General features: G+C 30.2%; 1 protein-coding gene across 2 annotated transcripts in view; it reads right to left on the reverse strand.

Annotated features, from left to right (window-relative positions):
- The window catches only part of LOC128391586 (cell adhesion molecule DSCAM-like), a 47,995-nt gene extending 30,097 nt beyond the window's left edge, over positions 1-17,898 (reverse strand). For both annotated transcript variants that reach the window (XM_053351497.1, XM_053351498.1), the window contains exons 1-2: positions 17,383-17,898; positions 15,824-16,138 (exon numbers count right to left, since the gene is read on the reverse strand). In XM_053351497.1, coding sequence (XP_053207472.1) covers positions 15,824-16,138; positions 17,383-17,581 — 514 coding nt within the window. In that variant the 5' untranslated portion in view covers positions 17,582-17,898. The remainder of the gene's footprint in view (positions 1-15,823; positions 16,139-17,382) is intronic.
- Between the last annotated feature and the right edge of the window lie 426 nt (positions 17,899-18,324).

Below are 18,324 nucleotides of genomic sequence, written 5' to 3' on the forward strand. Positions count from 1 at the left end.
AGAGAAATTACCCTGTATGATTACCATCAAAAGAATATTATTTTCATTTAATCAACTGAATATATTCATTCAATAGGAATTATTGTCATTATGATTAAGTTATTAATTTAATATCTTCGCAAGGTATCATCATAATCATTATCAATCCATAGATATTACTATTAGATTAAGTTTTAGAAGATGAAAAAAAAGTTTCTCCTTTCCAACTTTTCCATGATATTAATATTTTGGACAATAATATTGTTTATAAAACTGGAATGATAACTTGAAATGGGTGGAGATGATGATGAGTAGGAAGATGACTGAATAAAAATGACCTAAAGTGATTTGCATCATAATATTCACATACAATTTAACCCATAATACCCATTGGTCATTCATTATTAACTCAAAAATTAGGCTTGTCCCTCTTTGGATACTTTTCATTATAATGATCAGTTTCAGGAGGATCATCATGATAATTATCATGATATCATGAAAAAGAAATTGAGAGAGAGAGGGGTATTCATCTCTATTTTTTCATCATCAACATCACATTTTCTATGAAATTTTTCCCACCTCAATTTCAGAACACACACTTCGTCATATTCCTCTCCCTAATTTATTAATATACTTTTTATGATTCACTGAGTATTACTCATTTTTTCTCTTCACTTCTGTATCTCATACACTCTTCCACCTCCCACTCCACCCCAATAGGGAAATATGATCTTCGTGACATAACTTGAGTTTATCTAATGACGAATTCTGAATAACACTAATGAGATGACACAATTATCAACAATTTAATGTCATCTTCAATTTATGAATTTCCATGTAATTGAAAAAACATATAACTGACATTTTCGTAATAATTGAGTATTCATTTTTACAGATTTAATTTCAGTAGAATAAAAGCGGCCAATTCTAGTACTAGGTGACAAATCGATTCCAACAATCTTTTTTTTAAATTACCGTTTTATTACTTTGACAATCGACAAAAAAGAATTTTTGAAAATTTTGACAAAATGACCGAATCAGAAAGTAAAGTTAAATGCACTCTGATTAAAATTTTATTACCAGCGAGATGAAAGTGTTCGTGAGGCCCTGAGAGCGATCCGAAGTATCGGTCGAATTTTTAACTTGCTACCAGAACAAACTTTGAGAGAGTAAGTAACCTTTGTAAACTTTCTGGAAAAATACAGTAGTAAAAAGGGGGCTCAGTGTTGCCGGAAGTTACACTACCGACCACCCAAACCGAACCGACCATTTCCGGTATTAAGGTGATGATGTTGGTGGTGGTAACTTCCGGAAACACTCAACCATCACCACCACCATCACCATCTACATCCTCATCCCTCGGTGACTTATCCATTTTTTCATCATCATCTCATCAGGATAAATTGGAAACAATTTGTTCTACATTACACAACATGAACGTTGTCTCGAACATTCTTGTTCAAGACAATAAGATAATCAATAGGAATCTCTAGGATCTCGAGTCTCGTGTGTGAAACAATGGTGAGATTGCGGATGCTGCCCTGGATGAGACTGAGGATATTTCCCGCCGCCAGAAAGCGCAATACCTCAGGATCATGGAGCACTTGGTCGGTATCCGTGAGGAGATTGTAACCCGTGCAAATTTTTCTTTTGATGCACGAAATGCTGATACAGCGAAAATAATTGAAACCATTAAGTTATTGGAACGATCGAGTGATTATTTCATAAAAGAATTAAATCGACTTGCTGGTCATCCGAATATTTAACGGTTTCAATTATTTTTGCATATTATGCAATATTATGCATACTATTTGCATTCACCTTGCAAAACTCTCTTGCAAAAAATTCCATTTAAAAAATTAATGTTGCAAATTTAAATCAAAATGCAAAAGTTTTGATGCAAAAATAAATTTTATTTCATCATTGAAATCATTTGAAGCCATAAGATTCATTTAGTTGAAATTAGAAAATAAAAATTATTAATAGTTCAAGAGAAAAAAAAGAGAAAAAAATTTCACCCAGAAAACTTTACTTCCGGAGGACAAGAGTGTTTCCGGAAGTTACCACCACCCACATCATCACCTTAATACCGGAAATGGTCGGTTCGGTTTGGGTGGTGGTCTGTTGCGTAACTTCCGAGAACACTGACCTCCCTTTTTACTACTAATACTAAACTTTTTCCTTCTTATTTGTGTCTGAAGCTTAGTGAAACGATTCGAAGAATATGCAACATTAGATGATCGGATATCTCAGAACAAAGATGTTTTCACAGTTTCAACCGATGAAAATGTTCAGAAAGTGAAAAAAATTTCTGAAGAAAATCTAAGGTTATCAAAAAGGATGCTGATTGAGTGAAGAAATCACCAGCATTCAAAACTATTCGAAATTATTAAAGTTCCAAATTGATAGTTTAAGCTTATTCATGGACGTTTTACTTGAGTTATTCAAACATCAAGTTATTAATACCGTTTTCTTTTGAAGAGAAAGTAATTGCTCTCGCTCTCTCTTCTCTTTTTCTCTCACACTTTTTCTTTTCTCTTAATTCAAAAATCATCGAGATATTTCAATCAGAAAGATAAACTGAATAAAAATCCCAAAGGTTCAACTTACTGAGCTCGTCAGGAAAAAGTGATCACTTCCTCACCTTCAGATTTGCATCATATCATCTTTACATCAACTACAAGAAATCACAATCACAATGTTGACTCAAATTAAGAAAACTGATCTGATTCCGTTGAGCATTTATATTGATTTTTAAAAGAAAGGATTTATACTCGTTATTTGTATGAAAAAAATTTCTATCGAAAAGCAATGCAATGCTAAACCAAGATTTTGTTTATCATTGGACAACGATACCTTTCAGTAGCGATAATTGTGTTCTCTTTCTGCATTTGGTTAGAGATCTTGTTCGTCTTGTGAACTAAGGTATTGTTCCAAATGTGCTTATTTTGTGATAACTACATATAAACTTAACAATCGACTCATCATAAAAAAACTCAATGGATGGGCCCGAATCATTTAGGCGAAGATCAACTGGACACATGGTAAACTCAGCATAGGCCAATATAGCGAAAGTCATTTGAGCGAAATTCGATTCGAATCTGTTTAAATTTAATCATCAATAAAAGGCTAATTTAAGCTTAAACTGATGATTTTTTAAACTATTAGGTATCCACATAAGTAATGTCGTTTTTTAGTTGCCGTTCACTCGTTGGACAATTTCTTGAAAATTGACAATTAGTTAATTGTGAAAATTTTAAAATTGGAAGATTAATCCATCAGCTACGAAATGTTATAAGATTTTGCGCAATCAAACAATTAGTTTCGATAATTTATTAATAAAACTAGTAGTAGTAAAACTACACAGTTGAGCACACTTTTTTTTCATTTTCTCTTTCTTTTTCTCTTTCTTATCTCTTTCTTTTTCCCTTTCTTTTCATACACAGTATGAACCACCTCTCTTTCTTTTTCTCTTACTTTTATATTAACAAAATTAATGATTTTTCGGGGTAAACCCAAGGCCAACAACCTGTTACAACAAGTTTATTAACTTTCCCTTTATAATTGAGGAAGTGCATTTAAAAGGTGATGACCGTGTATAGGTCAATGACTTCCCGGGTAAATGTGAATTTTATTGAAAATTAGATTATTAGATAAGTATTAGGGTTACAATTGCTTGCAATATATCAATCGATTCAAAATTTTAAGACGCACAAAATGTATCTATGCAATTCTACAATGTATTATTCTGATGACCAGAACCTTTCTTCCTCTTCACCGAGTAAATGTATATTTTCGAGCATATATAAGTTATTTTCTAACACTCGTCTTTCTATGAAAAGACGTCTTATTCTCGGATACATTTGAATGACTGTAGCTATTCTTATGTAAAATAGAGCTGATGTCCTACGAATATTAAAGCGAGATCTGACTGCAGCAATCCATTGATTTAAAGTGGCGAATCCACGACGATGAACCGTTAAGCATATTCCTAAGTGATTCATTTTGTTAAGGTTCATGTTCCGGAGGTTCCTTTGAGTTGATCGAAGCCTATCAATAGTATCTATTGCTTGGGCTACTGTCCTCGGTGCAACGAAATCTTCTAATTCAACAGCATCCACAGGTGTAAAAATTATTCCTTTGTTGATTGAGGAAAGTTCTCAAAGCAGAAGTTGATGGTCTTAATGATCTCCTCGTCCTTATCCTGGGCGATGAAACGGTTGATGATGTAACTAATTTTCGAAAAATCGAAAAATGTGTCAAGTCAATCAAAAAACGACATTACTTATGTGGATACCTAATATTTAAGGAATTTTTGCTCATGAAAATCAATGAAACTAAATTGACTGAACTGAATTAGATTGGATTTTTTTGTTCCACATTCGATTTGTCTCATTTTTTCGACAACTTGACTCAAATTTTCCACAGTTTTCATTCTTTTCTGATTAAAGTTAGATTCTATTTTTTAAGTTTCTTTTTTTAAATTAAACTAAAATGGACTATAAATTCATCAAATCAGCTCGTAATGCTAATTTATTAGTCAGATCAAATTTTATTCATCGAAAACGAAAAACTACTTTAACAAGTGAATATTGGACGTGCTGTGAAAAAAATTGTCCAGGTAAATTGACAATTGAATCAACAATCATCAAGTGTAGCTCACCTCACAATCATGAGCCTCAACTCGACAAAATTATTCAAATTGAGCAAAGAAACAAAAGAAAAGATTATGTAAAGTCTGAAAACTTTCCAAATCTGAAGGATTAATATCAAAAAATACTAATGACAGTATCCAAACTCATCAAGGTGATATTGTTAGTGCATCTTTTAAAACTTTAGGAAGTTTCAAAAAACTCTATCGAGAGCTAGATCAGCTTGATATCCATCACTACCTTCAAAACGCAAAGAGATTGTGATACCTGATAATTTGAAGGTCAACTTCGATGGAGAACCTTTTTTCCGTATACGTGATGGTGAAAGTGATGAAATTTTAATCTTCGCTACTGATAAATTTCGCTGCTTTTTATGTGTCTCTGATCACATTTATGTTGATAGAACTTTTAAAAGTGTTCCAAAACGTTTTCACTCATTATACACATTTCATGTAATGGTCAACGGGTAATTAGATTCTATCTCAATCTAATACACACTAAGAGAAGAAGTTAACTACTTCCTCCAAATCACCAACTATCTAAGACCATCCTGGTGGTCATATAAATCTAAATTTGGACACTTCGGAAACTAATGAAATTTCACCTTAACCACATGATATTAAAAACAATATTGTAAAAGACAAAGAGTCAGTTAATGTGAACCAGTTGATCGCAATCCTTGTTAAAATTAAATCTCTTTGTGTTAAACTCTTGTCCATATTGTTAATCTTAATACAATATTAAAACTATTCATAATTAATTAATTTTTGTTAATCACTGGTGGTGTGGATTACGTAATTACTTAATCCACTGTGAATTGAGATTGGCCCAATATGAAGATTTCGGTAAGCGAGTGTCTCTAACAAGTCATGCTCTTACAACATAATTGTTATAACATCGTTACCTTCAACATTACTTTTAGCTACTGTTAAAATATTATTCGATTATAATTTAGACGAAACTGAATCAGCATCTAAATTAACATCTTTAATTGGAAACTTAATTTCATTTTGAGGGGAAATTTCTTGCCATATAGAGAGGAAAATAGGTTATCCATGCTTCCGTCTTCGCCGCAGTAAACATGGAGAGGGACAATGGTACCAAAGTAAAACATTCCCACGTTATCTTTCTTTCATTCTCGTTTTAACAGTCTCTCTCTCTCTTTTTTCTCTTTCCTCTTTCCTCTTTCATCATTCTCCTTCTCTAACTCTCTTTCTCACGCTTCTCAGTCTCTCTTTTTTTCTGCGTCATACACGCGCTCAGACGTCGCTGCTGCTCGCGGTATGCATAGTTAAACAAAACTATTTCCATAAAACTATTTGGAATAAAAAAAAATCTCAAAAAGTGACTAATCTGAGAGTCAAAATTTTTACGAAATGGGAATTTCCAATCTCGTTAATAGGTGAGAGAAAGTGATGGAAAACGATTATGCTTATTTTTTATTAATTAACTATCTCCATTTTTGTCCGGAGACAAGGAATGATAAAAATGAAGAAAATCGTTTAAGTAAAGCGATTCATCAATCGAAACAATCACTCACCCCAAATAGAAAATCCTGAGAAGTAAAAATGGTAATCCAATCTTCTGATCCTAACGATACGGATGATAATGGACATTTTCCTGAAAATAATACTATATTTAGTTTCGCAATCGTGAATGGCTATGACTCAACAGATGAAAGTTTAATCCTTGATGATGATCCACCCCTAGGTGTTAATGCTAAAAATTCAAGCCACAATAACTGTCTTGTCTACCCAATAAACATAGATGATCGACCTTCAATCCTCAAGCATCTGATCAACAAAATAAATCTGAGAACGGAACGGAAAAGTTAATCGACAAATTCAAGTGTGAATCTCAAACTCAATCGTATAAGAAGCAAGAAAAACAACCAATGAAGGAAAAACAGCCTTGTACTCGACGAACACAATCAATCGATTTATATCATCATTATATAATTATTTCTTCTCATCGTTTATCAAAAACAAGGAACGGATCTAATATGGAAAAACGTTGACCACAATTTCTTCATAAAAAACATGATATCGTTTACCAATCGAAAACCCTCGAAAGTTGGACTTGACCAGTGGAATGGTCACCATAAGACCGGGGAGATGTTGGCAAATAAAATAATTGGCAACTACTCGTCTCTTAACCAGAGACGAGTTAAAAATAAAGATGAAGATGAAGATGAAGATGAAGATGAAGATGAAGATTATAATTATTTATAATACGAAGAAAACTCTATGTATCAGTTCAGTTGGGAGGAATTTCCCCATCTCCTCTAATATAACTTGATTAAAGTGATCAGATAATTAATAAAATGATGTTCTAATTTGCAAAGTGGTAATAATGTATTACACGGACATTAATTATTAGACAACTTAATACATGAGAAGATAAGAAATTAGTAGTATAAAAGTACCCCAGTCTGGTATCAAAAGCATTGGTGATACCAGAGTTTTCCACTTTTATACTACTAATTTCGTATCTTCTCATGTATCGTCCATTAGATTATTCCTTTAGCTACCTTGTTAGATTCCAAAATAATCCAAACTGAATGTTACTCTTATCTTTCTATCGTTTCTTTCTCATATTCTAATCAATCATTTGAATATTAATTTTGTTTCTTTTTCTTCTGAATTCTGACATTTAGATAATCCATCATTGGCTATAAAGCATTAAATTGCTTATATTAATTATAATTTCAAAACGATAATCATAACATTATCTTTGAATACAAAGTCTCATCAACCTTTTATCGTTAAATTTGATTAATCTGAATAGTCCCCTGGTTGTAACAATTAACGGTTGATAGGTTAAGGTGATGAATGCTATCAAATAACCATTGGGGTCAATTTTGTAATATGATTACAATTAGTAACAAGATATTTAATTGTAAATCAAATTAGCCAAATCAATATAATATTCATCAATCATTTCCATATATAATTTTAATCATCAATGAGGGAGAAAAGAAAATGTGACAAGAAAAATGTCAACATGTATATTCATCATTTTCTATGAGATTAACACTGTAATTGGGTAGTTTTTGCTGTTGACATTACAATTGTGTATCAATCAATATATCAAACTAATTGTTCACAATTTAATAACAATAATCAAGGGGGTATTATCCTCATTCCATGAATGAATACCCTCAGTTTGATAATATTACTATTATGAGTTTTGGATCTTGTTTTCATTTTTTTGAAACTTTTTTCTTATTATTAAATATCTTGAAACATTTTTCATTTATTTTCATATTTTCAATTCTAAATTGAATGTTGATTCAATTATCCTCATTCTCATGATTCATTTCAAGACAACATGATGATCAACATTATTATTAAATCATAATTAAGATTCAGTTAATCAAATTGAGTTGGATTATTTTCCTTATTAATATAAAACTTTCATTCTAAATGTGAATACATCTCTCATACTGTGACATTTTAGATTAGACTTTGAGAGAAAATTTTACCAATTGAAATAAATGAATTTTTTAATTTAATTTAATTGTCATTGATTGATAGTAATTGCCTTTCGTCAGATTGTCATTGAAGTAAAATCGAGAGCAAGAAACATTTGAATTTCATATTAGAACTTTTTTCAGTTCAAAACTCGATTTCGAATCAGCAAAGAAAAAATTTCTCGAGTCGAAAAATTTCAGGAATCAATTTGATTTGCATGATATTTACTGGAGATTTATGATTGAAACCGGAAAAGGATACTCACAATTTTCTATTATAACAATTGAATAAACTATTAGAACTTTTCTTTTTCTTTCTTTTGAAATTCAATCTTCGAGAGACGAAAACTTGGTCCTAATTTCCTCGTGGACTTTGAGAATTGAATAATGGGCTATTATTTTGTGTTCGTATATTATGTTGATTAAATGTTACAAGAAAATGCTCTTATCAAAAAGTAGTGAAAAAATAGAATCAGAATGTTGATTGTCAACTGAATGAATTGTTTAATATCCACATTTGAGATTTTTAAGAAATTACTGTGATCATATTTCAAAAGTGTATTCATTTTGGTGAAATAAAGTATAAAACATGAAATTTCATTCCAAATGGTATTCATTCAATTCTGTTGAGCATATAAGGTGGGTATTCATTTGTAGTCATAAATATAATCAAAGTGATTTATATTATCTTGAGATGAAACATTCTCCTTATCCAATTCCATAGCGTCTGTGATATGATTATCATGAAATTTATCATTTCCATGTGTATGAATGTGTTGATCTGAATAAAAGAAAAAAAATTCTTCCTTTTTTTCTTATTCCCACCCCAACCTTTTTTCACCACCATGATGAATATTCCTAACATAATCTGATAAAATTGTTGAAATAATTTCAAGCTAATCATGAATATGATAAGATTGTTATTAATGTGATGAAATAATGTATATGTAAACTCATGTGATTTCATGATAATTTTCACCCAATGGTAAAATAATATCATGATTACTATGATTATTAAATTATTGTTGATTCGGAGGCAAAACTTTCCAAGGGAAATGTTGGTTGGTAGATATTCATCATTTTCAGTAGCAATTTTATTCCCTCAATTCAAGGAGATGCTTTCAAAATTAATAAGATAAAAACTATTAAAGACTCACTTTTACACTTTCCATTCATGGTGATATTATGATGAAGATGAATATATATTCACGGAAAAGATTCATCAAATTTCCCTGTAAACTTTCATCAGAACTCATGGAATTTCAAAGTTGTAAGTGATTGAAATTACTCTTAAATTTCCAATTCGATATTTTCTCTAATTCATCAACAATATTAACATGCAGTGAGTTGGTGATTAGTCTAATCATCTCCTTGAAAATCGTAATTCTGAATCAATGAGTTCATGGTGATCGTGATGAAATTTCTTACTCTTCCAGAATGAATCTCTGATAATTCATTTTTCATCGTGATATTTTTTTCATTACCTAGTTTTTTATTCTTACAGAAAATTGTTATTAACTTGACTGATCGTCTTCATCATCATCTGATTGCTTTTGTTTCCCTTCATCTTCATCAGTGGCTATCAATGAACTATTATCAGCATCATATTGAAGCTTTTTGTGTTCATGGTGATGAGGATGCTGGAAGATGGATGTTATTTTAATGGAATGCAGATGAATCACCAATTTTTTTCATCATCATCTTTCCTCATGAGATCAATTCATTCAACCGTATCAACTGAAGCAGTTTTTTCATCCCAAGCACCATGAGCTTCAACACTTTGATTCAACAAAAATTTTCACCCAAAAATTCATGATCATGTTGAATATTATTATTATTATTATTATGATTACAATGGGTGATAATGTAAAAAATATTATCATCAACTGTTCATCCTCTCATATTTTACTCAATACTTATAGTTTAATATTCATCTTCTTGATACATTTGTCTTCCAATATCATCCTCATCATCTCACAGTACATTGTATCTTCATCATTTGTCATATCTGATCAATGGAAAACTTATCAAATGCTAATAGAGTACAAAAGTACCAGGGAGTGGGTTAGATAAAAAAATGTTCTAGAACCTCAAGTTATTGGAATAATCTTTAAATCTTAAATTTGAATTCGAACCCAAATAAAAGGCAAAAGACTTCAATAACTTTTGTCCATTTGTAATCAACCTTTTCCCATATTGATGGGAAAAAGTCATGACAACTTCATGTAAATTATTTATTCCAAAGTAATAAACCTTAGAAAATGTCCCAAGGTGAAAGAAAAACTACTCACTGCAAGAGATTTTCACTCTTTCGAAACTTTATTCAGAAATAGGAAAAGTTTCGAAAACTAAATTCTCATCCCAATGATCGATTCGAGTATAATTTTGATACGATATTATTCTGAAATTCGTGAGATAACAACTGATATGATTACGTATCGAACTTTTTTTCATAAGGAAAAATAAAACTTCGAGTGAGATGAGAAAAAAAATTGGAAAATGAAGTTTGTGTAAATACAAATACAGACTAAATCCTGATCAGAATTGAGATGATGATGATAATTGTATCGATTCATTGGTATTTCATGATAAAAATATTGAATCAAATGGAAAGTTGTTCAGGGAAGATTCAGTGATGAAGGAGAGAAAATGATTTTCTCTCAGCTAAATTAATAATCATTAATCTTTACCTTAGCTATTAATGCTAAACCAATCAGTCTGATTGATGGATTATCTTATTGTTGAATTATCTTGATATCATTTATAGATATTCCCAAGTGTCTTGTAGCTTATTTATTTTATAACCTTGTTATCAGGATCTACCTGAGATTTCAGGTAAAATCTCATGAGTAGATTGAATATTTTTTATGTTTGCAAACATTGAATCTTTTTTCCCAAACAGTTTGTTCATCTCATACACGATGCATGATGATCATGAAAGATATAAGTCCAAAGTGATGACAGGTATTTTTTTCCAGGTAAAATATTGAAAAAATATGTAACATTTAAAGTTTACCAATATGTTTGCTTAAATCAGAATCTTTTTTTATCCTGAAAGCTTTTTTTTTCATTCTGAATCAATGAATTCATGTTGATATATTCAGTTAAATATATAAATATAATATCATCAATGATGATGGTGATTATATTGATTCTGTTTTTCATCATGAAATCAACATGGTTGTGATATAATCGTATCATTAATGAAATAGTAATGGTATTTAAATTAAATGGGATTTAGTTGCAATGGGAAAAGTTTCAAAATCTAATTCCCCTAAGGGTATATATGAATTGACGGAATTGAAATAATCGATGTGATATTTTTTTCTGCTTCTTCCCACGGAACTGTAAGTGAGTATTAGAAAAAAAGTAAGAAAAATCAACATTTAGAACTTTTTTTTTATTCTCTCTACGATTTTGTTTGTTCTAAATTTCCTTTTATAATCGTCAACTTATCATCAATCAGAATCAAAAATTCAGACTTAAAATTTCATTGGGTGATGATTAAAACTCAAAGAGATTAACTTATTTAGTCTTCACGATCAACATTATCATTTGGGATTAAGGATAATGGATTAACTTTAATGATGAGCTGTTCATTTTATATGCTAATTTGTGTAAATGGATTAGTCAAGTTTGCCTCATGTAACCACTGGAAAAGAGGATGAGGAAAAAATTGTTTACTCGATAAAAAAAGGTAACATGATTATCACCTTAATCTTGTATAATATTTGGATATATTATCATGTTCAGGTCAAGATATTAGGATACATAAAGTGATAGAGATGAGAGGGAATTGGATAGATGACAGAAAATTATTCTTGCCTTGATTAAGATGAACAACATTTTGTTCAGTTGTTTTCATCGTTCATTTATTTTCATGTTGGTCTCATGTTTGTTGCTATTTTTTTTATCACTCAGGTAAAATCAACCAAACAACAATAACAATAACAAGTAAATCAAGTTGTCAGTTGATGATTATGATGATAATCGTCATCATCCTTGTCTATTTAACCAGAGAACATCAATTTCAACTTAATATCAACACCGGAGGAAAAAAAGTCCAATCTCAAAGTGGTTTATTAGTAAAGGGAAAATGATAATTTCCTTTTTCCCATTTAAGTTGTCATTTAATTTCCTTTAGATAATCAAATCCATTCCTAGATTAACTTGAGAAATTGTTAATTGTTAACTAAAGTATTGGGTTAATGTATCAAGTAAATAATAATGGTTATGTTAATGATTAATTGGGATGGTTCAACTAAGGAAACAATTAAAAAGGTGAGATAGTTACTGTTGGTGTTTGGCTAATTATCTCATCTCTGATTAACCATTTACTTAATCATCATCATTTTTTGCTGTTCTCTTACCACCAACTAATTATCATTATTTTTTTTCTGTTATCATCATGATAATTATCTTAATTGTTAAGCTGAGTCAAAATATACACTCAACCAATACCCAGGGAGGTTTCATGTTTTCCCATATAAATAATATCATATTCATTTGAAGTTGATAATTGGATGAGTTTAGATAATACTAATAATGTATTCAACTGTTAATTATGATTAAAATGATTAGATAATGTTGACAATTAAGAAACAATAAAAGCAAATCATCCAAATGGGAAATATTTTATATCTCTTTTTAATAGATTTTTTCTCATTGTGACACTTTTATGATCAAGGTAAATGTTGTTGATGAATATCCATCATCACCACACACAGAACAATATAATTTCATACTCGATTAGTTTATATAATAGAGGGTGGACCAGTATTAAGATGGACAAGAGAAAAAATTATTCTTTTGTTCAATTCAATTCCAACATGAAAGTGAAATAAGTATTTCCATCTTTGAGAGAAAAGAGATTTCTTAAATTCTGTCAAGAAGAATGTTTTTTTCCTCTCCTTCTATTTGTTATCAAGGTAATATTATTGTTTATTGTTTTATATTCTAGCTTTCGTTTCCCAGTTCTGAGTCTTCCGTTTCATTGAATCTTAACTGTTAATCGTAACATTTTGACTCTCTCTCTCTCTGTATTATTATTACAAGGGAAATGTTTTCTGTCCTTCTCATAATATCATTAACATTGTTGTTTTATTATTGTCCAGCCAAATACACGTTCAAATATGGTTCATTAAACAAACATCTATGGGTCCAGGGAACTTAATTCTGACCTTATCTGAGTTTGGTCGGTGGTAATTTTTTTATTCTTGCCTATTTTTCACCCAGAACTTTATGAAATGCAATTTTCGATTTATCAAAAAAACTTTCAACATTCATTTTCTGATTTTTAACACACGATTAGTACAAATCGTATTGAGTGTTTTGTTAGCGTCTTGAGGTCACTTTTATTTGTTCCGTTTCGATCTCAATGAGATACTCTTTGGTATTTTATGATTGAATCTCTTTTTTTTCTTGCTTATCTTAGAGATGAAATTCAATGGGCTCGACTCCAAGAGGAACTGATTTTGAAACATTTTACTTGGAATTGTATTCAGAATTCATTATCATACTCTAAACATGGAAACATAAACCGATACAATTGAATTGTTACTTAAATGTTGACTCAGTTGTATAAGTTCAGTCAATAATATACTTCTGATGACATTGACTATGATATTTTCCCAGTGATTTGCATCGGGATACCCATGAATACCCTGACTGAAGTAAATAAAAGGTATTTCAGATTTATTTCCTGATATAATCTAATCACAAACAACCAAACAAAAGTATCATTATAAAAGTCAATCTAAACTAAGAATAAGAAAACTCACCGATTATTGAAAATCATCATAAACATGATGAGAATTCTGTAAAAATAACCATAGAGTGAAAAGAAAAGTGTAAAGAAAATATTTCAAGTAAAATGTTACCATCATTCCCTATCATGTAAATATGAAAATTCTGTACAGAAAATATGAATTCTCTAATGGTTAAACATTCATCATTAACTGTAAACTATTAGGCTTGAAGGTGTTCAATGCTGAGGCAATGATAATATGCTTATGTAACAATACAAATGAGGTCTTGATAAAAATTCACAAAGGAAACACATTGAAAGACATTTTCATTGGGTATTGAAACTATGATAAAAAAATCCCCTCAGGGTTAATGTTTATCAATATTTTTTTTCTTCTCTTGTTGTTTGTCATCAATTTACATTCAATGTCTTAGATTGTTATAAATATAAGTTCATGGTGAATGCTAAGGAGTCTTCATCTAATCTGTTATTGTTTCGTTCTGAATGAAAATATCCCCGTAAGGTGAATAATCCACCAGGGTTAGAATTTTGGTAAAATCTATTACAAATTTTGTTTTAGAATTTTTCTTTTTTTTCTTCTCCTTTTGTTTCATCATTCATTTCATAATTGAATATTCATCATGATGATTATTTTGATTAACTGAGGAGCAAATTTTGAAACAATTGGTTAACATGATTGGTAAACAATTAACTTGATAAGCTTTTCCCTGAACAAAGCTCCAGGTAATTTCATTGGGAATTCAGTTTGAAGTTTTATTCATTTGCAATATTATTATTGTTTGATGGTGGGAAAAATTGTGCCACAAGAAATTAAAGTTCAGCTGATTGATTGATTGTGATTAGAAAGTTGCGATTAAAGTTAAATTGTGATTTTAGTTGATGATTCAGATGAATTCATGAAAGCTCAGTTACTGTTCAGTGTTTCAGTGTGAACTCAATTCTAATATCATGATGGTATTAACTATTGATTTCATTGATATTCTGATTCTTTGACTGATTGTTACTCAATTGCTACAATAACATGTACATTCAATTTATTGGTTATCAACATTGGTTATTAAATTAACCAGTTTTTACTCAATTATCTTACTTACAAGAGTATCAAGTGTATCATGAGGAAAATGATGATGATACATGATAAACATGATCAAACCTCCTTTGAGGATAAACTCAGAATTCAGGGGAACATGACATTTTAATGGTAAAAGATACGAAAAGAGAAAGAAAAAAAACTTTTCTTTCGAATTTTTTTTTTCTCCTTTTTTTCTCTTCTTTCTTAACTCCATAGGTTAACCTAATATCATTATCATGGTGTCTGCTGATGCTTCAGAATAGTTTCAATGTATTATTATTCTGGGTTCATTGATTGATTCAATGTACATAATCCCCCATCTTTTGGTCAGTGGGATGGTCAAGCTTTGAGTATTACTCCATCTAAACTTATTAGATTCATTGAAGATTTAGGATAACAAAATTTTAAACGAAATGTCCACCGGTCATATGATAATAATGGTTATCTTCATGAAATTGAACTTTTTCTGACCTTGACTGAAATGAGGATGACTAAAGATGAGAGGTCAATCAGTAACTTGAGTAGTTGAATGAGAAATGTTTATAATCGAGATAATAAAAATGATTATATGATTAAATCAATTGATTATCTATGAGATTACTGATATCATTTCATGATAAGTTTCATTGGTAAATCATCATCATGAAAAAAAAGACTCTCACCATCATCAGATTACATTCATTGTTATCTTAGATTGGTCATTCTCAAGTATGATTACTGACCATATTGACCAGTATTGACCAATCGATCAATTTGACCAATAACATCAATTTTTTACTCTTTTTCTTAATCAAAAAGGTTGAAAGAGTTAATATCTTTGTTTGAAATTGGTGAATTTGAAAACAATTCTGATTAATTTTCTTTATAAAAGTGATAATTACCTGCTTTAACCCGAACTGGATTAGATTCAATCGTTCCGAGAGTATTTGATGCTGTACATTTGTAGGTTGTCGAGTGGACATCACCTCGATATTTTGATGCGGTGAAAGGTAAAAAAACAAGAGAACCATCAGGTGATACCTGTCGAAGATTTGGAATATCGATCAGGGATGAACCATCATCTTTGTACCAGGTTATCGTTGGAATAGGAAGGCCACTTGCTGAGCACGGAATCACAGTTCCGGTTGAATTTAAAAAGTCCACATAAGGTGGAGGTGACCTGACGAAGGTCGATCCATGTCGATCTAATGTATTACCTAAAGTAATAGAAAGAAAATTGAAATTCTAATCAAAAGTATCTACAGTTAATTTGAACAATCCCAGAGAAAACAAAACATCACCACCGAACACAATGATAAATCCTGAAGATTATCATGATAATATGGAATCATAGAAATACCAATGAAAAAATGTTCAGTAACTTCTTTGTTTTCAGCATGAGAAAAAATTTGATTCATGATAAGAGACACATTTAAATTCACATTTGATATCAAGTATATATTAAGTGTATGAATGATTATTATCATGAATAAAGTTTCATGATGATCATCATGATATACATATTATATTTCAAGTCAATTGTGAACTTTAAAGGGAAAGATGATATAAAAAAAGATATGAAATAAAAAGAGACTGGAAGACAAATTGACAAAAATAAAGAAGGATATTCAAAGGGAAACAGCTCAGAATTATCATGTTACTCTGACAACACCCTGTACTTTATATATTAGCATTTAATATTCAATATTGTTGCTCAATATTGTGTTCAGAAAGGATAAGTGAGCAGAAAAAAAAGTTCCAAGATGATTTCTCAGTTTACATTGATAGAGAATAATGGGAATTCATCTTGAGAGAGAAAAAAAATAGCAAAGTTCTGAAGAAATATATCTATTTTTGTATGGATAAACTTACGAAAAGTTCATTATAACTAATTGATCTGATTCTGAAGGAAAATATTTCTCAATTTCCATCAAATTTAATTCCATAGGAGATAATATATTCTTGGTTCATGGTGAATCTTTTTGCTCATGAGAGGAGGATTTTTCTCTCATCATCATGAAATGAATGATTTTTCATTCTGTATCATCACCATGAATCAATATCTTTTCTTGAGAAACAATCAATAACAGATAAGTTGAGTTCTATCATGAAGATGATAACTAATCGTGGTGATAACTCTGTAATTTCAAAATTCAACTGATTAATAATGTTGTTCAATCAGAGGAATGAGGTTTGAGAGGTTGGGAAGTTAATAGCTGATTAAATTGCTGAATGATTAAATCGTTATGATAACAAATGGGTTCACCAAATGTTACCCATGGAAATGAATAAAAGTTTGAGAATGAATTTTTCTGAAATTCTTATCGAATCAAATTACCCATTCAGATAAAAATATTGCTAATAATTTGATTGTAGTGGTAAAAGTTAATGGTAACATTTTTCTCAATCCCAATTAACTTGATTACAATCAATTAACGTTTCTCTTGAAATCATAACTTACTTGATCTGAAAAGTTTTAAATTGTTGTTGATTGATGATGATGACCATTGATTGTGATAACTAAATGGTTGAGATGATGATGATGATGATGATCGTGATCTTTGATTATCTATCGATGATGAAAGTTTAATTGGTAAACACAGAATCAATAATATCCAAACAATTAAGCATCTCATGTTGCTATTTAACTTGATTAACATTGATCATTATCATAAGTTTTGGTTGATCATTTTTTCATGTAAACAATTTAATCCATAATTTGTTGATTGTTGTGTCACTTAGCAAAGGTTAACCTTAATCAATTGGTTATGGTCAATTTGTTGACCATTGATATTGTATTTTGATGGTAAACAATCAGTTAATCACTTTTTTTAATTCACTTGATTAGAATTTAATTCTTGTCAAGTTGATTCATCTGATGATTTGTGATGATAATTATGGTTACGGGAAGATGGAAAAACTTTAGATTATTTTTTTTCTCTCTTCCCAAATGACTTTATCTCTACGATATCATGAACTGAACTGAACTTTTCCCTCCTCGACTCGATTCTTACTTTTGCTCTTGAGCTTTTGAACATTTTGCTCTTGACTTGAGCACAACCTATACCACCATGGGGAGGGTATTGGTTGGAATCATCATCATCTTCATAAGATATTATATTATCTTCTCAAGTTATTCACCGGGAATTAAATTCAGTTTCCTGGTTGAAATTGTGTCCGAGGATTTGGAGGGAAAAACTATTTCCGCTTTTATTAATTTCGTAGGGAAAATTTTTATTATTACAAATTGAAATTGTAACTATTATAATATTTTATCATTATTCAGCTGATTAGATTCATCTAAATATCCCTTGAGGTTTAATTGTTTAAGTTAATCTATTATTAATGATAATTGATTGTATATGTGTGTGTGAGTGTTTTTAATCAACAATTACCACACGTA

Source organism: Panonychus citri, unplaced genomic scaffold, assembly GCF_014898815.1.
Source record: "Panonychus citri isolate SS breed McGregor unplaced genomic scaffold, ASM1489881v1 Contig00134, whole genome shotgun sequence".
Taxonomy (NCBI): domain Eukaryota; kingdom Metazoa; phylum Arthropoda; class Arachnida; order Trombidiformes; family Tetranychidae; genus Panonychus; species Panonychus citri.